This window comes from Cottoperca gobio, chromosome 6, assembly GCF_900634415.1.
Source record: "Cottoperca gobio chromosome 6, fCotGob3.1, whole genome shotgun sequence".
In the NCBI taxonomy this organism is placed as follows: domain Eukaryota; kingdom Metazoa; phylum Chordata; class Actinopteri; order Perciformes; family Bovichtidae; genus Cottoperca; species Cottoperca gobio.
The window spans coordinates 21,852,853-21,875,951 of NC_041360.1; the positions used below are offsets into that span (position 1 = coordinate 21,852,853).

General features: G+C 45.5%; 1 protein-coding gene across 4 annotated transcripts in view; it reads left to right on the forward strand.

Annotated features, from left to right (window-relative positions):
• mon2 (MON2 homolog, regulator of endosome-to-Golgi trafficking) overlaps window positions 1-23,099 on the forward strand; it is a 31,313-nt gene that overhangs the window by 1,728 nt on the left and 6,486 nt on the right. For 2 of the 4 annotated variants that reach the window (XM_029433491.1, XM_029433493.1), the window contains exons 2-27: window positions 3,658-3,721; window positions 4,853-4,980; window positions 7,430-7,561; window positions 8,001-8,130; window positions 8,316-8,413; window positions 8,778-8,903; window positions 10,207-10,401; window positions 10,769-10,893; window positions 10,991-11,130; window positions 11,256-11,409; window positions 12,054-12,244; window positions 12,512-12,593; window positions 13,450-13,631; window positions 14,371-14,483; window positions 15,601-15,705; window positions 15,817-15,897; window positions 15,993-16,066; window positions 16,378-16,468; window positions 16,617-16,718; window positions 17,442-17,444; window positions 18,286-18,396; window positions 19,175-19,350; window positions 19,520-19,682; window positions 20,460-20,753; window positions 20,928-21,126; window positions 21,762-22,399. In XM_029433491.1, the coding sequence (XP_029289351.1) occupies window positions 3,658-3,721; window positions 4,853-4,980; window positions 7,430-7,561; window positions 8,001-8,130; window positions 8,316-8,413; window positions 8,778-8,903; window positions 10,207-10,401; window positions 10,769-10,893; window positions 10,991-11,130; window positions 11,256-11,409; window positions 12,054-12,244; window positions 12,512-12,593; window positions 13,450-13,631; window positions 14,371-14,483; window positions 15,601-15,705; window positions 15,817-15,897; window positions 15,993-16,066; window positions 16,378-16,468; window positions 16,617-16,718; window positions 17,442-17,444; window positions 18,286-18,396; window positions 19,175-19,350; window positions 19,520-19,682; window positions 20,460-20,753; window positions 20,928-21,126; window positions 21,762-22,399 (3,897 nt within the window). The remainder of the gene's footprint in view (window positions 1-3,657; window positions 3,722-4,852; window positions 4,981-7,429; window positions 7,562-8,000; window positions 8,131-8,315; window positions 8,414-8,777; window positions 8,904-10,206; window positions 10,402-10,768; window positions 10,894-10,990; window positions 11,131-11,255; window positions 11,410-12,053; window positions 12,245-12,511; window positions 12,594-13,449; window positions 13,632-14,370; window positions 14,484-15,600; window positions 15,706-15,816; window positions 15,898-15,992; window positions 16,067-16,377; window positions 16,469-16,616; window positions 16,719-17,441; window positions 17,445-18,285; window positions 18,397-19,174; window positions 19,351-19,519; window positions 19,683-20,459; window positions 20,754-20,927; window positions 21,127-21,761; window positions 22,400-23,099) is intronic. The other 2 variants (XM_029433492.1, XM_029433494.1) reach the window with 1 other exon arrangement.

The window sequence follows — 23,099 nt, forward strand, 5'->3', positions numbered from 1 at the left end:
TAAGGCTATGGAAATATTTGCCAGCCGGCTCAGCGAGGCAATACATATCCGGCTACACTGGAATAGTTCCCCCCCCCCCCTCCTTAATGTTTAAAGGCAACATTACAATGAAAAAGAGAAATAGTTCAGCAAGTGCGTCTGTGTTTCTGTCACTGCATACAGCTCAAATCTGGTCTCACATCTCTGGCTGCTTGCTGGCCCTTGCCTAGGGCCCTAGTGAAGCATCTCCTTCAATATTGATTATCCCCCCCCCCCCATGTTTCCTGGTCCCTATCAACATCTTCGCCTGAGGGATCACAGCAGGGAGCCACTTTGATGTTGCCCACAACCTGAGGTCACTCACACTCCGGTTGATAGAGTTGTAATTGAAGCAACCTTTTCCAATTTGGGCCGTCAAGGTTATATTTGCTCGGATGTCATCGTGCTACAAACAAGCCGAGTGCTGGTTGTTGTGAATCAAACTCATTTGTGTGCCTGTTTATAGCACACACACGTGTAAACCTAACATAACATTCTTTTAGAATGTGATTTTCTCTCAGTGCTCCACATTTCCAGCACTTGTAAATGGATTTGCTGCTTAGACATCGCAGATGAATTCCCGTCATGTTTGTTTCGTAAATTGTCAAAACTTAATACCGAAGCACTTTATCCTTTTTTTTTTTGTTTAAGCACGAGGAAGCCCTGTCCACATTTCCCAGGGCCATCGACATTCCAGTTCCCAATCTATCTCCCACAGAGAGTTTTCTCCACAGTGGCTGATCTGGGTTAAGAGCAGCCAAGAAGTGTCCCATTGATTGTTCTGCATCATAGCATCACACGCTGAACCTTTCTTTCATTGAGTAGCAGTCAGTGAAACCACCGAGGTTTGTTTGTTGTGTTCTGATTGCTTTTGCCTAGGTGAAAGAAAACATCAGACAGCCTTCCCCCCCCCCTCCCTCTCTCTCTCTGGATGAGTCAGGTGCTGTCAAAAGCATGTAGCTCACAGTGAAATGTGACTGCTTGTCTCGGGGAAAACCTGCAGAAAGCATTAAAGGCAACCTTTTGTATGTCTCGCTTAGCGCAACTCATTTGCTAGACAGGTCATGTAGGCTGTGCAGAGACAAAGTATCAAGCGACATGGAGAGAGGATTCGGTGAACGGACACTATTGCACTGAATAAGCCCCTTTCTTCATGATATGCTAAGTCAGTTCCAAAAAAAACCCCCAAAACTGCTGAGTTTCTAGACTCGCTGCATGTTTCTAAGGAAGACAATCTGATGAGCTTCACGAATGTTGCTTTTCAAAGAAATGAGCTGGCACTTAGACATGGGTCAGTTCTGCTTTTTGAGGATCTCAGAGAAGTACTGAGCGCTTTCTCATATGGTCTGGTTCATTTGTGCAGCAGAGACCAGTGTTCAATATCTCTTTCTACTGGGGTTTGAGATTTTAAAATCAACTTCTGTCCAGGATAGTATGATGTACTATACGTACTGCAGTCACAGTATTTGTGCTTAATTGTTTACATCCATTCTGAAATATTAGCATGGACAATACTTAGAAATAGTCTGTACGTCAACGTTATTGATACAAATGTCATACTATATTTAGAAAGACATAAGATAACCCAATAGCTGAATGAGGGGGTGGATTTTCTGCTTTCTGTTACAATGACTTCAATCCAGCTGCATTTCCCTCCAAAATGGTGGTGACTTCATAATGCTGACAGTTTTCAGAGAGAAGTAAAGTCTCCACTTTACAACAGAAAGCTTATTAAGCGGCACTTTCTATGAGGAAGTAACAAGAAGTAAAACAAGATGTTTTATTGTGGCGGCGATAAGGTTTTGTGCACAAACCTTTTATTCCACGTGCAGGGATTTATTATCGTTGGCTTCCTGATGGAGCATATGGGTCCACTTAAGGCGGAACAAAGGAAACCTACACAATCTGCTTCTAATGGAGACATTTATGAGTTTACTGGCTCTCTTTGGCTGACTCGCAGACACTGCCAAAAGAGGAAGAAAACATCTCTTTTTGAGGAGTTGTGCAGTGAACAGATGAGATTAATCAGGATGATGTCTCTTCATCAGCCTCCCTAACCGCCACTATTATCATTTAACAACATCCTGGGGGCCATATATATCTGGATTAAGACCTTCAATGCTCCCTACATTTGTATCACCCCAGCAATGGAGTCTTGTCTTTAGACATACATGGTCACCTCGGCTTTTGATAGTGGATTTGAGATACTATTTATAACATGTTGAATTGGAGAGAACGTGTTTTGCACTTTCAGTTATCCTTCATAGCCACAGTATAATATGGCTCTGTGTGAACAACAAAGGAGAAGAGGGAGACCAGCATATTTTTTAGGAAGATTAACTTTTTTGAGGAGCTGCTGAATAATAGGCCGGCCCAGTTTGTATTAACAGCCCGACCCACTAACTAGCGGTTGCTTGGTAACCGTCTGTTTCGGCAGGTTGTACATTGTTGACTTCCACAGTGGCTCGACCTTGTGGCTGCAATCCTGTTGTTAGCCAAATACTGTATTCCAGCCACTCTGACACGAAAGGAAAACGCATTGTTTCTCCCCTTCAACGGTGTCTAATCCACCGCAGGACTTATCTTCACATTGTGTCTAATAAGACATTTTATTCTCCGTGTTAGACTTGAAATAATCCCTTAGATACGAGTTCTTATTTTCAAAGTGTGGGCTCGTACTGCATGTGTGCGTGCGTGTGCAGAGACTCCAGGATGATGAGGCATTGTAACGCAGGCGTGCTCGGGATGTAGTCAGATCATGTAGTGGCTGCATGAAAAATGAATCAAGGTGATTCGGGCCCATTGGCTGTTTGTTCAGTTGAGGGTGTTGCTGCCACTGCTGATATCAGTGATATGCCAGATGTTGTGATTTATAGCTTAATGTTCAAGTCCTTTCCTCCAGAATAAAATGATAGATAAATAAAATGCTACATTTTACTTTATCGCAAGGAAAGTCAAATCGAAAAACACGCTGACCCCTTTGTTTCATCGTGAGCTTTGCAGATGCCGGTTACCTCCGCATGCAGACTTGCAGTGCACTTCTCAGGCCACACATTTGCACTCTCGTATCTAATAGTACCTCATTACATACGGTAATGACAGAACGTGTCAGAGAATAGAATGACGATGCATTTGGTAAAGAAGTACAATTGGGAATAGGTAGAAGTGTGAGGAGCAGAGGTTGGAGAGGACATCTCGACGGGCTTGCAGTTGTTGCGGTAAGATAACAGCCTCTGCTTTGACTGGTAAATGCTCGCTATCTCTTTTTCTGTCACACAGACTGACTCCCCCCCCCCCCCCCCCCCCCCCCCTCCTGCCCTTTCTCTCTCCTGACATCCCTCCTACACCCTCACCATTTCACCCCTGCCAGACACCTCACTAGGGAAATCACTTTCCACTAGCGCATCACTCTCAACTGTTCTCAACAGATCCTCCACCAGCCCTCATTCTGTCTCTCTGCAGCCAGGCCTTCCTGCTTCTCCCCTCAGGCCATTCATTACAAGACGTTGTGTCTACCACCACCGGAAGCACAGTGGTGCTGCACCATCAGCGCCTTTTGATGCATGTTACCTTGAATGTTAACCTAAATGTCTACTCTCTCTCTCTCTCTCTCTCTCTTCACCCCCCCCCCCCCCCCAGGCCGCAGAGTCTGGCATTGTGAAGATTAAGACCATCGCAGCCAGGAGTACAGGCATACTGGCAGGTGAGAACATGAGAAGGGTGGTGGTCAACCACAAACTGAGAGTGTGTATTGAACATATTGTATCTTGTTGAGTTATTTATATTGGATTTAATATTGTTAGTGAGATTATTCTTGATTCCCTTGCTCGGTCTGTTTCTTTGTCGGCGTTATTGTTTCGAACACTAACTATGATATATTCACAGGATTGTTTTCAGTGTAAATGTGGAGTAATGGGCTCCGTCAGCCTGTGGCAGCTCATGTGTCGTCTACTGTAAACACATGACCTTTGATTCCTCCAACAATATGTCCTATAATGTTCTCACTAAAAGATATAGGACACCTGCATATTACTATATATCAGTTTCCCCTACCATGGCTTCAGGTGGCTTTTATTTTTATATTCACAACTCACTTCTCACATTGAACAGGTGCTCTTTTATTCAATATACTAAACGCTAAGGTTATCAAATTGATGTGCTAAATAGAATGTGCGTAAATTGCCAAAAGTCTTTTAGCTGACTAGACATCTGCATGTTCTGAATTCACCACAAAGCCCTTTCAAACGTGGCCGCTCTCTTGAATACTTGAATAGAAAATAGTTTCTATGCTGTCTTGATCAACAACGTCCAGCTTTGCAGAGTTGACACATAGTCGACATTTTCAGAGTTCCACCGTTGACTGTCTGACTCCTGCTGGCCCACTGCAAACTGCAAACTGCAAACTGCAAACTGCAAACTGCAAACTGCAAACTGCAAACTGCAAACTGCAAACTGCACAGCAGCTCATTTATCTGCGTTTACAGAATGGACCCGTTAGTTGTCACAGCAGCGTAATGATGTGTGACAAAGAGACTGAGTGGTGAAACCTGTTAATGATGGAGGGAGAACTAAATATAATGAAGGTGAAGAGGATGCAAAAGGATCCACGATATTTGTTCCCCTTCCTCTGCAGTACAGCATCTAATTATAATAACAAGCTTTCATTTGTCTAAGACAACTGTGATTTACGCAGGGATGTTTTGTACCTGATATGTGTGTAAATGTAATGACACTTATCTTTTGATCTTCTCATTTCCCCCCCCTCCCCTGAAGTTCATATTTGAACAATCATTCCCAGTGACATTAAGCTTCATCTCTGTCCTCTTCCCCGCAGCTCTGAAGGAGAACAGCTCGGAGGTCGTGCAGCCTTTTCTCATGGGCTGTGGCACCAAAGAGCCGAAGATCACCCAGCTGTGTCTGGCTGCCATCCAGAGACTCATGTCCCACGAGGTGGTATCTGAGGTGAGCACCTTGAGCCTGCCGGGCATTTGAATAGCTGGCTTGTACACATACAGCACACTAGACTTATGTCCAGAGATATGTGCACACACACACACATATATATTATAAGCCTAATCAAAGGCCAATATATGAGTGTAATTGGAAAAATAAGACACGTTTGGTCTTTCTGGATTTATGGCATTCTTTATAAATGCCATAAATCTTTTGTCCCCTCTGCTTCATAGGTGGTGTATATCATCGCCAAGAATCAATACTCATTTCCCCCATATATTAATTAAGAAAAGCACTTTCTATGTGCCATGGTGCCGTGTGCCTGAGGCCTCAGCACATTTCCACCATGAATCGAGGATCATCTCTGTGTAGATGTTCTGGAGTGTGGAGTTGATTCTCACTTTCTCCAACCATCCCAGCAAATGCATATTGATGAAGACCTTGATGTTGTTGAAATGAGATTCTCTGCACATTCAGTGCACACACTCACACACACTCGCAAATTCAAGTTCACCGATGACCTTGCGCACATCCTTTCTAATATCCTACGGGTAATTCATTCAGATATATACAGTAATCAATACCCAATCAGGTAATGTAAATATTACAAGAGTTCATCTAAATGTATTGCATATAGTAAATATTACAAGGCTGCTCCAGTAGTTTCACATGATCTGTCTGTGCACTGGCTCTGAATGTTCAGGGGGGGAATAAGGTATACATCTCAGGAAATCATTTTATTAAGCACAAAATGTATTTAAATATAAGTTTCTGTGATGGGTAAAGAGGTTTTAAATACCCCCGCTGGAGTGAGAGCTGTTTTTAAAGATGGCACTCTGGAGCTGCTGCACAACGTCCTCGTTAATACACCGTAAAAAAGACTGTTATTAAAAGCTTACGGAGCCGTCTCATGCTTTCTACATTTGGACATCAGTGGTTTATTTAAGTAGGCTAACATAGGTTTCAAAGCTTCTGCCTCTGGTAGGAACTGTAAGAAAATTAAAGCTCCTGTCTCCAGCATTTTGTCTTTGTTTCTTTCCTTTACTCTCCCCCCCGTCACCCAGTGGCTTTTATCGCACTGATGCACTCGACAAACACCTCTTGGACACTTGAGAGACACACACTTCACATATTATAAAACACACACATCTTCTGATCCATTGGAAATCCTCTTTTGCACAAAAGCAATGTGTCTCATCAGAAACTCTGAGCTGCAGGGTTTAAAAGCTACCCGAGGGCCTCGCAAGACAAAGGGCCACGTCCTCGGCATTGATTGTTCAGGTGTCACTGGAGACAAAACCAGTCAGATACTTTGTCAAGTACAGAGAATGTGGTGATGGTTGGAGTCACTTCGTTTTCCTCGGGGAAGGAGATGGAGCTCTTCAAATGTCTTGAAGAAAATGTTGCAATATAAAAGAGCAGACACTGAATTCCCTGATGGCGCATCTATGCGTGCATCTGGTGGTGTCCTACACCCCAGGAGCAACACTGTCAACAGCACAGTATGCCCCTGAACCCCTGAACTGATGCATAATTCAATGACACTGATCCAAACAGGTTGTAGAAATGTTTAGTAGCTGCAATGTAGCATAATCTCATAGCATAATAAGAAATGACCTGTTACCCCAAATATGTTGAATGTAGCTTTGGATTTAGAGCCGAGTGTTAAACAGAAAATAATAAGACAACAGATTGATATCAATTGTTTAAGGACAATTGAAGGACAAACGTTTGCTGGCTCCCGCCTCCCCAATGTGAATATTTGCTGATTTTCTATCCTTTTGTTTGGACTGTTGGTCAGAAATAATAATAATTTAAATGTAAGTAATGAGTCCCCCTGTGACTCCAGCTCAAAGGGGTTGTATGAAGAGTTTTATTTTGTACATCTCGACCCAAGAGAGGACATGTAGTGTCACTGTGAGTTTCAAGTGACATGATTTTAAGTGGCAGCTAAGCTTTGGTGTTATTAAAGCTCTATGACGTTGTGACCCTGAAGCAGGCGGCACCAGCTGAGGCCTGCACACTCAGGATATCTTTGTGTCATCTGGCTTAACTAACCCCAACAACCGCGACCCCCCGCTAAGCGGTCCTACCGGGTGAATCGAACGGAGGGTTTCTGAGTGGGCGGGGTTTGCAGCATGTGGCCAATCACAAACCAGGACAAGGGTGCTGTCAGCAGAGCGTCATATTTTACAAAGAGTAAACTATAATATTAGACAAATAGGAAGACGTTTAACACATGATCCAGGTTTAAAGTTACACAACTGCGAAAGGACCGCTGGCAAAGAATCTCCCAAATGTGTAAATGAATAGATGTATGACATGTGTGTGTTTGTGCGTGTCGTTGAATTAAAGTCGTGTGTGTGTGTGTGTGTGTGTGTGTGTGTGACGGTCAGTAATATTCTGAGGTTTTCTTAAGATCAATGTAAACAGTTGATGGTGTTTGTGTGCGTGACAGGCCGCGGCGGGGAACATCATCAACATGTTGTGGCAGCTGATGGAAAACGGTCTGGAGGAGCTGAAACTTCTACAGACGGTCCTCGTCCTGCTGACCACCAACACGGTCGTACACGACGAAGTGCTTTCCAAGGTACAAGAACAACACACTCCCGTATCGCACCAAGTGTTTGTTTGTTTGTGTATCTGGACCTTGCAGGTATCCATATAAGCCCGTGTTGTTTAGTCATATGACTCATATTCCATATATTATTCAGCTTGAAGGTTTTATTACACCCATAAATAAATATATATGTTTGTGCAGCATCGTAGCACGGTGCGGACTCATTCTGCTCACACTGTTTTCATTAAATGCCACAGGATGGCAACATATTGAAGTAAAACTCTGATCTCCTGCATGAAGTTATCAGATCAATCTTTGTAATCTGTAGAGAGAACACAGAACATGATTTCTCTCCTCCCCCCCCCCCCTCCTGGAGATGGACCACACATGCAGCATGTAGGTTCAGCTTTATACAATGTATTTATATGCACCTGCTGCATAATTGTGTTTATGTTGTATCCCTGCCCAGGCCATTGTGCTATGTTTCCGTCTTCACTTCACCAAGGACACCATCACCAACAACACAGCGGCCGCCACCGTCAGACAGGTCGTCACTGTGGTCTTTGAGAGGATGGTGGCGGAGGATGAGCGTTTCAAAGGTCAGAGGAGTTCACATAGTTGGAATGTAGAAACGTTGATTGGATGACATGGATTTATGGAAGAGAACGATCTTTCTGTGCGCTCACGCTCACCTCGTTGATGAACTTATTTTACTGCTGTACTGCCGATGGAAAGCTTCAATGCATAAAATAAATACATGTATCCCCCCTCCCCCCCCCCCCAGGCATTGTAGAGCAACCTCCTCCTGTCCAGGGAAACACCAACAGGCGGTCTGTTAGTACACTGAGGCCCAGTGCTAAGGATGCATACATGCTGTTCCAGGTATGTCCACCAGGGGGCGCCATTCTTCTACACAGTGTTATTTATGCCCTCTTCCCAACATGACACCAAGTTGGTTTTGAAACATGCTCATGATCTTACCATTTGTGGAATAGAGACAACTAGACAACTGGAGATGTGTTTAAAGTTGAGAATAAGTTGGTAATTGTGTTTTTTCTTGGCAATAGTGATATTTGCAACAAGCTTGTCTCTTGCCATGCCTCACCCACGCTGCACTTTTGTGTGATCATGTTTATCCGTCCAGCAGAGCTCAGTGACGCCACTGTTTCAACCACTGTGGTGTGTGTGTGTGTGTGTAGTACATAATACTCCATTGTTTAAAATGCTGTTGTGCGCCTCCCTGCAGGACTTGTGTCAGCTGGTGAATGCTGACGCCCCCTACTGGCTGGTGGGGATGACGGAGATGACCCGGACGTTTGGCCTGGAGCTGCTGGAGTCTGTTCTTAATGATTTCCCCGGGGTATTCCTACAGGTACATGCAGCGCTACATGTTATGGCTGATATTATGGACACTTATTAGTTAAAGAATTGCACAGATGTAAAACCCCAGACAATGAATACCTCAAGAATAATGACCAAACTAGTCTTTTCTCAGTTCTCTGTGTGATATATGTTCTGTTTGATATTTCCACTGGTTTATAAATAATAATAAGATGAATTGAATCAGAAATGATGTGAAACTTTTGTCCACCTCCTGCATATATTATATTATCTTAACAGAGATTATGCAGCGCTGTGCTGTGAAACAAATTTAACAGTAGTGTCTCTCTCTCTCTCTCTCTCTCTCTGTCTCTCTCTGTCTCTGTCTCTCTCTCTCTCTCTCTCTCTCTGTCTCTCTCTCTCTCTCTCTCTCTCTCTCTCTCTCTCTCTCTCTCTCTCTGTCTCTGTCTCTGTCTCTCTCTCTCTCTCTCTCTCTCTGTCTCTCTCTCTCTCTCTCTCTGTCTCTCTCTCCTGTCTCTCTCTCTCTCTCTCTCTCTGTCTCTCTGTCTCTCTCTGTCTCTCTCTGCCTCTCTCTGCCTCTCTCTCTCTCTCTCTCTCTCTCTCTCTCTCTCTCTCCTCTCTCTCTCTCTCTCTCTCTCTCTCTCTCTCTCTCTCTCTCTCTCTCTCTCTCTCTCTCTCTCTGTCCTCTCTCTGTCTCTCTCTGCCTCTCTCTGCCTCTCTCTCTCTCTCTCTCTCTCTCTCTCTCTCTGCCTCTCTCTCTCTCTCTCTCTCTCTCTCTCTCTCTCTCTCTTCTCTCTCTCTCTCTGTCTCTCTCTGTCTCTGTCTCTCTCTCTGTTCTCTCTCTCTGTGTCTCTGTGTCTCTCTCTCTGTGTCTCTGTCTCTCTCTCTCTCTCTCTCTCTGTCTCTCTCTCTCTCTGTCTCTCTCTCTGTATCTCTCTCTGTCTCTCTCTCTGTCTCTCTCTGTGTCTCTGGTCTCTCTCTCTGTGTTCTGTCTCTCTCTCTCTCTCTCTCTGTGTCTCTGTCTCTCTCTCTCTCCTCTCTCTGTCTCTGTCTCTCTCTCTCTCTCTCTGTCTCTCTCTCTCTCTCTCTCTCTCTCTCTTCTGTCTCTGTCTCTATCTCTCTCTGTCTCTGTCTCTGTCTCTCTCTCTGTCTCTCTCTCTCTCTGTCTCTCTGTCTCTCTCTCTCTCTGTCTCGTCTCTCTCTCTCTGTCTCTCTCTCTCTCTCTCTCTCTCTGTCTCTATCTCTATCTCTCTCTCTGTCTCTGTCTCTGTCTCTCTCTCTCTCTCTTTCTTTTCTCTCTCTCTCTCTCTCTCTCTTTCTTTCTTTCTCCCCAGCACCAAGAATTCAGCTTCCTGCTGAAGGAACGGGTGTGTCCCCTCGTCATCAAGCTCTTCTCCCCCAACATCAAGTTCCGGCAGGGCTGCAACAGCGCCGCCTCACCAGCACCTGTGGAGAAACCTTATTTCCCCATCTGCATGAGGCTGCTGCGCGTGGTCTCTGTCCTCATCAAGCACTTCTACAGCTTACTGGTGAGGGACCAATCTGCAGTGATGGTCCACTGGCCAGAACCGTTGCCTGATGGATGCTTTACTGCTGAGGGATGTTCTCCAGCACAGAGCTGATACTCTTAATTGATCTGGTCTGATTAGCAGTGGATTAGGGTAGTAGTAGTGTTGTTTTAGTTCTGCTCCAAGCGCTTTTAATGAGCTTTAGCTGCATCCAAGTAATTAACTATTGCAGCTGTTCTTTTATTTAGTGAATCAATCTTTTTCCCGTCTGTCAAAACACGTGTAAACCACAAATTGGCATCAAAACCCGTGGGGGGGTTTTCCAGTTTACAGGACAAATCTGGCCAAACATCTGTCCCAATCTAATTGGTGTGTGTTTGTTTTAAAGGTGACCGAGTGTGAGATCTTCTTGTCTCTGCTGGTGAAGTTTCTGGATGGGGAGAAGCCACAGTGGCTCAGAGCGGTGGCCGTGGAGTCGGTCCATAGGCTGTGTGTGCAGCCACATTTACTACGGTAAGCGATTTATAATGAATGAGTCTCGGAGAAGATTAACATTTTAATATGCTGTCTTGCTTAAATGTTAACTCGGCTGCGTTTGTTAATGTTTCAGTTCGTTCTGCCAGTCGTACGACATGAAGCAGCACTCCACTAAGGTATTCAGAGACATCGTCAACGCCCTCGGCTCCTTCATCCAGTCCCTCTTCATCATCCCCAATGCGGGCAACACTACTGCCCTTAGTGCACCTGCCGGTCAGTTCACTGGTTTCAACCAACCGGTGTATTATTAATGTGTTTTTATTCAATAGTTATTATTCCTGTAACTGTCCTGTAGATGTTTCACCTGTAATTCAGAGAAAGTCATCATTTCTGTCCAGGTGGCTCAGGTTCAGGGGCTCAGGGCGCAGCGCTAGGCGGTCCAGGGGCAGGAGGGGTCGGCAGCAACCTGACCACCCAGGCTGCGTTTGAATACCGCGGCACCTGGATCCCACTGATGACCGTTAGCGTCCAGGGCAGCGCCAAGGCCACCTAGTAAGTACTGTTGCTACACAGACTTAAAAAACAGTTCACCTCTCTGACTGACCCATTTTCTTTCATGTGTTCACAAATGTAATTCCTAACAATTGTTTAGTGTTAAACAAGCCCTTGATCTCTGCACTATGATCCTGTTAAGCCTGCTTCAGGAGTGAAAATGCTTTTGTCATTCGCCTTTGGTCATTCCCAGAAAAGCAAGGTTTGTAGTGCGGGGAATTACATTAGCCAGGCGCCTTCCTGTCGCAAAGAGAGGGTGTTGTCCAAGACCTTTCTCATGGTAATGTCTTCTATTTGCTGTATTTAGGGTTGTTGCTGGTGGTTTTGGACGCTGACTTCCCTCCGTAAAAAGGAGAGTTCAGCACACACCTTTTGATGCTTTTAGTGTCTTAAACACAGAGTGCTCATTAATAAGAAGGAAGTCTGGACACTTGTGATAAGGGATGTAATGCAGTAGTTTGTGTAGAGGGAGGCAGTGTTTTGATTTGCTTCCTCCGTGTATGAAATGTGCTCTTTAAACACACGTTCTTTGCCTTGCTTTAACACACACACACACACATTTATTTATTTAAGGACACAATTCAGTTCACACTTTAACCTCCGTCTCATTTGCTCTGTTCCCCTTTTGTTTTTTCATCCTCTAGTCTAGAGATGCTAGACAAGGTGGAGCCCCCATCCATCCCGGAGGGCTATGCCATGTCCGTGGCCTTCAGTGCCCTGCTGGACCTCGTGCGGGGCATCACCGCTATGATCGAAAAAGAATTGTCCGTGGAGGAGGAGGCGGCTGCCGAGTTCAGGGAGACTCATCCTGATCAGCAGTGGCAGCCGCAGCCTGGTGAGGATGGAGCAGGGGGGAGCATGTTATGCAAACTGCACACAATCAGAAGCCTGTGTGTTTTTACTGCGTCATTGCCGAACCCATGAGGATTCTCTGTGGCAGCACTTCTCTGACCCCTGGTGGCCAGTGTTGTGCTTGTGCGGCTTCATCTTTTCTAATGAGATGTAACAATAGAGGCATGTTTCTGTTGCTGTTCCCCAGCGATACTTCGGTGAAATGATTTCTGAATAAACTCACGCATGCTTTTGTGTTTTGTTGTCACAGGAGCCCATCTGGTGTGGGAAGAGATGGTCAGCGCCTGCTGGTGCGGTCTGCTGGCTGCTCTGTCTCTGCTGCTAGACGCCAGGTAAAAGGACTCTCACTCTGACAAACTGCTCTTTTGCTGTCAGCGGTCATATTGGATGTCCACAGTTAGGAATCAGGCAGGAGATAATGAGTTGAAGCAGCCTAGTAGCTGCATCAACGTCTGCACGTCATCAACAGCTGACTGTCAAATCTAATAAAGAAAGTACAATTCAAAAAGATTTAGACAATATTTATTGTCACTTAACATTGAACTATACAGATATATATATAATACTGTAGATATGTTTAATGTTCTTCTCGGGCTGCATTTAAAAATATAAGAGAAAATAAATAAAGTAGCGTTTGAAAGATTGTGCATTAAAATAAAGTGCTTAATCTTAGAAAAATAAAGTGCAGCAGCAGCTTGAGTTTCCCTTTTTCTGTAACTGTTTCACATGTTGATTTAAGTCTCAACCAATGTTAGAATAAATCAGTCTCAACACCTCTTAACAGTTGAACAGTTTAACCCAGGCTAGCACATCCTGGGTTAAACTGCTCTCTGTGGCTGATGATGCTGACAGGTGGCCTATTTGCTTTATTTAGTCACAAATCAACATCACATTGGGCTCTGAGTGCTTATGTTCTGTGACTCAGTTCAGACCTGAGTGGGTATGTTTGGTCAGAAACGTTGTGCTTTGCCTCATAGTGGCGTTTCACATTACCACTGTTAATGAGCACCACGGTCTCTGAGCACATGAGACGCTGGCGTTGTGCTCCCAGTGGGAAGGATGAACAAGAATGAGTCCATTCTGGGTTGAATCATTGAGTCAACGTCACCACTGAAGTAGTTGAAAGTTAAAACATGACACAACAACCGTTTCACTGTTTCTTTTCTCCCTCTTGTCCCGTTACGTCAGCACTGACGAGACGGCCACAGAGAACATCCTGAAGGCAGAGCTGACCGTGGCCTCGCTGTGTGGTCGTCTGGGCCTGGTGACACCCCGTGATGCCTTCATCACAGCCATCTGCAAGGCCTCTCTGCCGCCGCACTACGCTCTGACTGTTCTGAGCAGCAACGCCGCCAACCTCTCCGGCAAAGGTACAGCTCTTTAGTTAAAAGCATGTATAAAACCCAGTAAAAGCAGTACCCTGGGTGTCCCCCTTTAACCTCTCTTTATTTGTACGAAAAGTCGCCTGAATAATAGATACTGTACACACACGACATACCTTTTTGATCGTACTGCGAACCGTTTGGGGCAGAGTTTTGTCTGAATGTATTCCTGCTCTGCATAATTGTACCACACACTTCTAAAAGTCTCCCTTTCCGACCACGAGGATGGCCTCAGGTCATGTGTGTTTATGTTAAACTAATGAGCTTTTCTCATCTCCCATATGGTGAGACGTGCATGCTGCTAAACTGAGCTTAGCATGTAAAGTGCCCGTCCTTGTTGCCCTACTCTTATTGCATTAATCCATAACTTTTCACCGTGGCTTCTAATTAGGAACACCGCGGAGAATGTGTCTAGGGAATGCAGATGTACCCACACGCAGCTGCTCTCAAACCGAGCACTCAGACATCATATCGTTATTTGCATATTAGCTTGTAGAGATAAAGCCTGCAAATTGGGTCTCTACTCGCGATGGATGTTTGCCTCGGAGTTAATTAAGAAAGCTTTTCTTGCATGTCGTAAGCTTGTTACAAAACATATTTGTGTGCATTACTGACTCTCATCGAAAGACCTGACTCCCGTGTGTGTGTGTGTGTGTGTGTGTGTGTGTGTGTGTGTGTGTTTGTGTTTGCGTGGGTGTGTTTGCACATCTCTGTTTATTCTCCGCAGCCTACTCGATCCAGGGCCAGAGCGTGCAGATTATCAGCCCCTCCAGTGAATCTCATCAGCAGGTGGTGGCTGTCGGGCAGCCACTCACCTCCCAGCCCCAGGGAACTGTGGTGGTAAGGCACACACACACACACACACACACACACACACACACACACACACAAAGAGGCTTTGGTTACACTTGACATTTTATTCATTTAATCTATGTAGAAAACAAAGCATATGCACATTTTTATAACAAGGACAAATGAGTCGACTCTTTTCCAGGACTTATTTAACAGCCACATAAAGAAGAGCCAACGTGTTGCTGTGCATGAGGATAAATACCCTGAGAAAGAGGCGTGATTGTAGTCCTGCCCACCAAAGTCTCCGACTGCTCACTAAATGCTAGTCCTTCCATTCATTAGAATCTGGGTGGTGCGTTAATAAGCCTGCGGCGGCGGGGGACCACGAGGGGATGTAAGGAAGAAAATGCAGAAAAGTTTTAAACGCAACCCACGTCGTGGCCGAGCACTGGCGATCCACGGCTGTGACTCTGCCGTGAGGGAGGACGAAGACGTTTAATCGTCGTGCAGTTGCTCGCCGTTAAACGGGCCATTTAAGTAACACTCCCCCCACCTTCAACCACCCCAGTGCTAACTGGCACAACGCCGGATTTGGTGTGAATGCAGCCTGAGGCAAAGACAGAGCAACGTTTTGACTTGACCCTCCTTTTGGGGGAGCCTCGAGTCCAAATGGTCGAGTCCCAAAATAAATAAGTATATGCAAAGCAATTTGTTTACCAGATCGTGCGTGTTATTAGTATGCATTATTTACACAACACCCACCTAAAAACAGACGCACTTTGTCTCTCGAGGCGCCATTAAGTTGAGGGAAAACTGTTAAGAACATAGAGGCTGAGTCAGCGTCTAAATTTCCCTTGAGGGCAATAACATTTCAAAATACATGGGCAATAACCTTGACCCCAACCTGTAATCATTATTCTTTAATTAGAAATGTCCCCATAGTAATAATAATAATGTTAACATGTTCTTTTGTTCTGGTCATAGCTCTTACATTACTGCGTGTGCTCATAGCTCCCCACATTCTTTCTGTCACCGCGGCTGCGACTGACTTCATGGTACTAATAGCTTCTAACTATTTCTCTTATTGTGAAGTGTATTGGCTAAAAACCCCTGATGACGTGTGTGTGAAAATGTTCTATAATACGAGTGTGTGTCCCTCTGTCAGCTGACTGCCAAGAACATCCAGTGCATGCGGACCCTGTTGAACCTGGCCCACTGCCACGGGGCCGTGCTGGGCACCTCCTGGCAGCTGGTGCTGGCCACACTGCAGGTACTACTACCACCTAACACATGACCTGCTACCAATACCTTTTTACAAACCAAAACCATCCAAGTGTCTCTTCACAACGGTCCTTCAGCTTCTCACTTTTCTCTCTCGCAGCACTTGGTGTGGATCCTGGGGCTGAAGCCGGGGGCGGGCGGCGCCCTGAAGCCTGGCCGAGCTGTGGAAGGACCCAGTACCGTGAGTAGCTGCGTGTTGAGCACTGCATGGTTTCCACCTCCACTGTTGATGCCGATGAGCTTAACTGGCTGTGGTTGTGTCCTTAACCTAAACAGGTGCTGACCACAGCCGTGATGACAGACCTCCCCATCATCTCCAACATCCTGTCCAGGCTATTCGAGAGCTCTCAGTAAGGAACAGTCATTTTCTGTTTGAAAGGATAGAAACTCCAGTGACTTATATCCCTGTATACTTACGGAGGAAGTTTTAAACATAATTAATGATTAAAACCTCAAGCTTGAATGTTTCTACTGTGGTTTGGAAAAGATTTGTTCCTCTTCATAAATAATTATTGGATTAACCCCGAAGAATAAACACTCACGCTCTCTTTATATAATGGCTTCATATAGCGGAGACCAGTTCCAGTCACTATTCATGCTGTGCAAAGATCTGCACATATCCTTTGCAATATGTGTGTTTTTATTTTTTAATGTGATCTAGGTACCTGGATGATGTGTCCCTGCATCACCTGATCAACGCTCTCTGTTCCCTCTCACTGGAAGCCATGGAAATGGCTTATGGAAACAACAAGGTACACACTTCTAACGTAGCACTTGGGTGATAGATGTTTGGGGATATGTCATTATTTAGCTTTGGTTAAAATGTCAGATGTGTTTATAATAGATAACTTTACTTATGCATTTGATCAGCGAGGTCTGATTCTCTTGTGTTTGTTTCAGGAGCCATCTCTGTTTGCGGTGGCCAAGCTGCTGGAGACGGGCCTCGTCAACATGGATCGTATCGAGATCCTGTGGAGACCCCTGACCGGCCACTTATTGGAGGTAACATTTATTTACAGCTGCATCCCACAAAGTGCCGAGTCGCCACATTTCATTTCTCTCTCTCTCGCTCGTCTAAATTTGGTAACCGTAATTGTCCCTTTTTTCCAACGCTTATGATCTCATTGAATATGTCATTGAAACATTTGGAAGCAAACTGTATAATAATAATAAAAGCTAGGACCTAAAAGAATGTCAAAATTGCCCCTTATACCCTTTTGGTTACTTACGCAGCAGCAAAGCTCTAATAAAGACATGTTTTCCATGCAGTCTGCAGCACACGTGTGGTTTAGTCATGAAGGAGTTATAGAAGGGTTGAACATTTTTTAATTAGTATTACAGATCTTTGATAAAAGCAGAGCGATGGACTCAAGTGTGTGTGTGTGTGTGTGTGTGTGTGTGTGTGTGTGTGTGTGTGTGTGTGTGTGTGTGTGTGTGTGTGTTTATTGATGGCACATCAATTCTAAAAAAAAGAAGAAGAAAATCCACACGCATATTTTCCCTGATGATGCAACATGAGCAAATGTTTGATCCAAAGTTGCATATGCTGTTTATGAAAGACGACATTGTATATGCAGTAGAGCCCTGGCACATGTCGTCATATCTGTAAAATGCTTCTGGTTGTGTGTGTGTGTGTGTGTGTGTAACAGTGTGTGTTAAGAGGTTTTCTTTACATTGTCTCTGTGTATCTCCCCCCTCTCTTTTTGCACTCCTGTCTGTTTGCAGAAGGTAAGCCGAGATTCCCTCCTCTTTAATCATTGGCCTTCCCATCTCCTTTCTTTTTTTCCGATATTTCCTCTCTCCCTCTCAGTCTGGCATCAACATGTTGGAGTTGAGAGGTCGGTGTGTCAACAATGTGTCCACAGTGCATTTGCTCCGCTGCCAGTGTTTGACCTTGCATTCTTGTGCGCAACTTTTGCACAATCTGAAGCTGCTATTTGCAAAGTCTACTTAATGCTAAGATACAAAATGCTGCTTATCTTCAAATTCAGTGCTTTTGTTTTATATTTGAAAGGAAATGTGACGATGACATCACCTCTTTGTTTTCATTTACAGAGATCGTACATTATGATAACGATTGAAATGTGACGCTTTAATGATCATGCAGGGCTCTATGGACGCCAAATGATTTAATAGATACTCGTGGACCATCTGGGTTCTGAAGGGTTACAGCTACTGAGCAAAAAACGGAGATTTTCTCCTCTTAGAAGTCACAATTAGTTTGACAAACTTCCATTTGCACCAAAGATGATGAATCTAGATCACAGATGAAAGTTAGCAGCAGGTGTTGTACCTGTTCTCCACTGAGCCCGGCCTCTCCATGTGTATCTATTCTAGGTTACACTGTCTGTCACGGCATATCTTACGATCACAGGGGGGGGGGATCCCAGTCTTGATCACACAGACTGTGGTTAATTTCACCCACTTGTTTTCACCCTCCCTCCCCCCCCCCCCCCCACCCACTGTGCACACACTGCTGGGAAAACACTTGTGCTGAGCAGCCTCTGCATCAAATCTGTCGTTGTGCGCATGTGTCTGCATTTGTGTGTCAATGTGATGTGTCCCGCAGGTCTGCCAGCACCCCAACTCCAGGATGAGAGAGTGGGGGGCGGAGGCGTTGACGGCGCTCATCAAGGCCGGCCTGGCCTACAAACACGACCCTCCACTTGCACAAAATCAGGTAGATGCATAGCTCAGCTGCAAACAACGATCTCTTTGCTCTTAGCCCTTCTTCTACAATATGAACATTGTAGGGACGGATGTATTGTTCCTCTTCTCTGGGTTTCACTCCTTTTTAATATTGTTGGTTTATAACGCTGACATTTGAGAAACCTCCTCCTCTGTTGCAGCGCATGTCACGATAGATAAGAGTGTGTGGCAAATGCTTAAAATGTGGGAAACCGAAATGTCACAGTCACTTTCTCTCGTCACTCACAAACACAGAGTCTGTGACCTTCACCTTTTTTTTTTTCTTTTTTTTTTTTTTTAGCTAGACAGATAAAGGGAACTGTGCAGAGCTTATCTGAAAGAGGGCAGAAGAAATGTGTGGAGGTTAATAGAAACGGCACAGAGCCATATACATAATGGCTGCCCTGTAGAAATGCACAACACAATTATTTCTTCAAGGCCTTCTTTCGCAGTGTGGGCAAGCTTTCACCATTGCCTGTTGTGTTAAATAATGTCATCATCCAACCAATTCATCTTATACAAGATAAAAAGAGAGATGATTGAGTCAGACTCACCGCCTACAATTGCACCCACATGAATTTATCAGAAATTAAAAGACCTTTTTTCATTTTATTGATTTGGACAACCTTAGCCTTCAGCCACCTTTCATTAGAACGTGTACACCCATGTATGTCCCCCCCCCCCAAACTGTATGTAATAAATGATATATTTATTGTCTATGTGTACTAAGCGAGTACATCAGTTACCGTTTCCCTCTCTTCGTCCCCAAGCGTCTGCAGCTTCTGTTGCTGAATCCCCTGAAGGAGTTGTCCAACGTGCTGCATGCAGACATCCGGCAGAAACAGCTGGAGAGCGTCCTGCAGATCCTGCAGAGCCAGGGAGACAGCCTGGGGCCCGGCTGGCCACTCGTCTTGGGTGTCATAGGAGCCATCCGCAATGATCAAGGGTAAGAGCACGGAGGAGGAGACGGACAAAGGAGGAGGAGGAGGAGGAGGAGACGGACAAAGGAGGAGGAGCTTTCAGTCCCTGAAATAGTTCTTGTTTTATGCTAAATGCAAGTAAATTAAGAAATGTAACTCAACCAAAGCGTGCCATGTGTCTTCTTCTCCCTTCAGTGAGTCATTGATCCGAACAGCCTTCCAGTGCCTGCAGTTGGTGGTGACGGACTTCCTACCCACAATGCCTTGCACGTGCCTCCAGATCGTAGTGGATGTAGCCGGCAGCTTCGGCCTCCAGAACCAGGAGCTCAACATCAGCCTCACCTCCATTGGCCTCCTGGTGAGATCACTGGTCTTGTGAGGTGCTCTGCACAGTCAGAGTTCCTGCAGGTGTTTAGTTGTGGTTAAAGGTCTACTGGGCTTTGAGGGTTAGTAGGTTGGAAGAGTATCGAACTTTAAAGTGTGTTGACGGCAGCAGGTCTATTAATTACATCCTACATGATCCAGAACTGATAAGAAAAGTGCTTCACCGACCCTCTTCCTCCTAATCGTAGCAACGCCGGTTCTGTTTCTGTACAAGACGTCCACGAGTTCGCTCACAAGATTAGCAATATGGAATTTATCATCAAGCCAGATGCCAAGATATTCATAATCCGTCACCCTTTCTCAATATTGGATCCATACGCAGCGGTTATACGCACACTATGGTGCTCAATATCTCAGGGGTGACTGTGTGTAGCTATGGAAAACCGACACGTTTCTTCCTTAATTATTATTATTACTGAGATTTATTGGTGAGGGAGAAGTTTGACGTTTTAGTTTTCCAATAGTTTTAAAGCTGATAATTCCTTGTTTTGCATTATTGTATCTAATTTAACAGCACTTAAGCTCTCTGCTGACATTTCATAGATGCTTTGTACAGTCTTCAGGACATCAAACCCCGGTATTGATCTGATTATTTATCTTGGAGTGTGGCTGGTCCTGCGAGGATACTTTATGGTAATAGGATAGCAAAACTGCCGGAAGCATTTTACCATCCTTCCTCTCTAATTTGCGCCTGCACTCCTTCCCCCCAACCCCCCCCACCGCCCCACACGCTTCCCTTTTTTATCCACAGTGGAACATTTCGGACTACTTCTTCCAAAGGGGCGAAGCCATCATACAGGAGTTGGAGAGGGAGGAGGAAGCTCTGCAGAAGCAGGCCCAGGAGAAAGGAGAGACCCTGAACCGGCCATTCCACCCGGCCCCTCCCTTTGACTGCCTGTGGCTGTGCCTGTATGCCAAGCTGGGCGAGCTGTGTGTTGACCCACGGCCCGCTGTGCGGAAAAGTGCTGGGCAGACGTTGTTCTCCACCATAGCTGCCCACGGGACCCTGCTGCAGCAGCCAACATGGCACATTGTGATCTGGAAGGTAACAGGCGGTCATCACTGTTGCTTTTACTGAATAAAAGGGGTTGAAATGCACTTTCTTTTCCTTAGATCAATACTCTTGTACTTGGTATCGTATTTGAAATGATTACAGACTTGAGTGGGCCGTCTGTGGAGCTCTTTCTGCCGACTGAACGATCTTTGTCGTCGCCCCTAGGTACTGTTCCACCTGCTGGGCCGCGTGAGGACGTCGTCCACCACGGCCGACAAGGAGAAGATCGAGTCCGGCGGCGGGAACATCCTCATCCACCACTCGCGCGACACGGCTGAGAAACAGTGGGCGGAGACGTGGGTGCTGACACTAGCCGGGGTGGCGCGCATCTTCAACACCAGGCGGTATCTCCTGCAGCAGTTAGGTGAGCCAGACTCTCGTACTCCCCCGCTGTACACGATGGAGACTGTGACACACGGCTGCAGTTTGCCACAGACACCACAAAATTGTAAACAATGAAAATTACATATTGAAATGTATTCGTGAGTCTGTGCCAAACGGCTTTATTACCACACATTAAGTCACGTAGAGCCCCGTGCGGTCAGGATTAATATGCCAGAGAGATATGAATGATACAACATGAGCTCCTCATTAACTGCACTCATCCCTCTTAACATTTTAGCTGCTGCCAAATTACAAGAGGTGACTCGTAATATACAACACGTTCTAAGCGTGCTACACAGTAAAGCACTCGGAGGCTGCTCTTCCTACATACAGCCTGGATGATAAAGACCTGTTGCTGACCTATAACGTCACAGTATGGGCCTCACAGGATGATAAAGACCTGTTGCTGACCTATAACGTCACAGTATGGGCCTCACAGGGTGAATGTATGTCATTGAAAATAGACTCAGGAAACTGTTTGTGACTCGTACACCTGCGGTTTGGGCCGTAGTTCTCAGTATGTGGCCTCTCTAACTCCTGTCAGTTATGTTGGTTTGAATCCTCTCCTATCAAAGCGCTCATTTACTCTCCCCCATCACTGCTGTGTATCTGCAGGGGACTTCTTCGAGGCCTGGGAGGTGCTGCTGAACCACATCCAGTCAGCTGCTCTCAGCAAAAACAACGAGGTGTCCCTGGCGGCCCTCAAGAGCTTTCAGGAGATCTTACAGATTGTTACACCCGTTAGAGACTCAGCAGGTGATGCATTCGCTTCTATGGGCGTCCCCCCAGTGCTCATTGACCCCCTCTCGGCGTCTGGTCCTGGCAGACCCCTGGTGCGCTCAGATTCACTTGTTGAGCGGCTGACGCGATACAACGGCGCTGAGCTGCAGGCTCCTCCCCCAGGGGAGGAGTCCGCCTTAGAGGACTCTGCGTTATGGTGGTCAGCGTGGAACACGTGGTATCGAACGGGGACAGACAGCACACGACCGCCGAGTGGCCCGACAGAGAAGTTCTCCTTCATCCCCAGCCAGCCCTTCCTCACAGCATTGATCCAGATTTTCCCAGCGCTCTACCAGCACATAAAGGCCAACTTCAGCATGGAGGATCTGAAGAAGCTGGGGGTCATACTCCACGGGGCCGTGTCCGTGCCTATCAGCAGTGACGCCTCGCCCTTTATCCTCCCCTCGTACACGGAGGCGGTGCTCACCAGCCTGCAGGAGGCTGTGCTCACCTCTCTGGATGTTTTGCAGAAGGTGGGCGAAGCTAATTGTATTGTCAGAAAACAAGAAAATGGGCAACAAATTGGGTTTATGTACTAAAAATGGCATCAAGATAAGAGCCAAGTAAGGTGTCCTGTTGACCTCGGGGTGTAAGATGATCATGTCCCCAGTTTGAGTCCAGCAGGAGACCTTATGTTGCATGTCAACCTCCTCTCTCCAAATTTCATGTCAATCTCTTTACTCAAAATGCAAGAACAAAAAAGCAACATTAAGGTAAGGAGTGGGAGCAGCCTTAAAGCTCAAATGGGATTTTTAACCTATATATCCCAATACCACAAAAAAGCGTATAAAGACCTGCAATTAATGATTAAAAAAGACAAAATCAATCGATTATGAAAATAAAGTGTCACAACTTGTCAGGCGAGAAAAGCAAATCCTCCCATTTGAGAAGGAGGAACCAGCAAATGTGACTCGAGTTCATCTCGTCATCAATGCAATGTTTTCATTGGACCGACATACTTAATACAATATGGACAAAGCATGTCCTTGTACCTTTTTTATAATTGACTCCTTTCACGCTGAATAAATACCAAGTCTTTGATAAAATCAGACCCTTAATCTGCCTGTCAGGCAAAAGTTATTTCTTCCCTTTTTTCTGCCAACTCAGTCCAGGAAACAATGTGTCAGTCTGCTAAATTATGCAATACGCAGTCCCGTGGTGGATGTCAGCAGT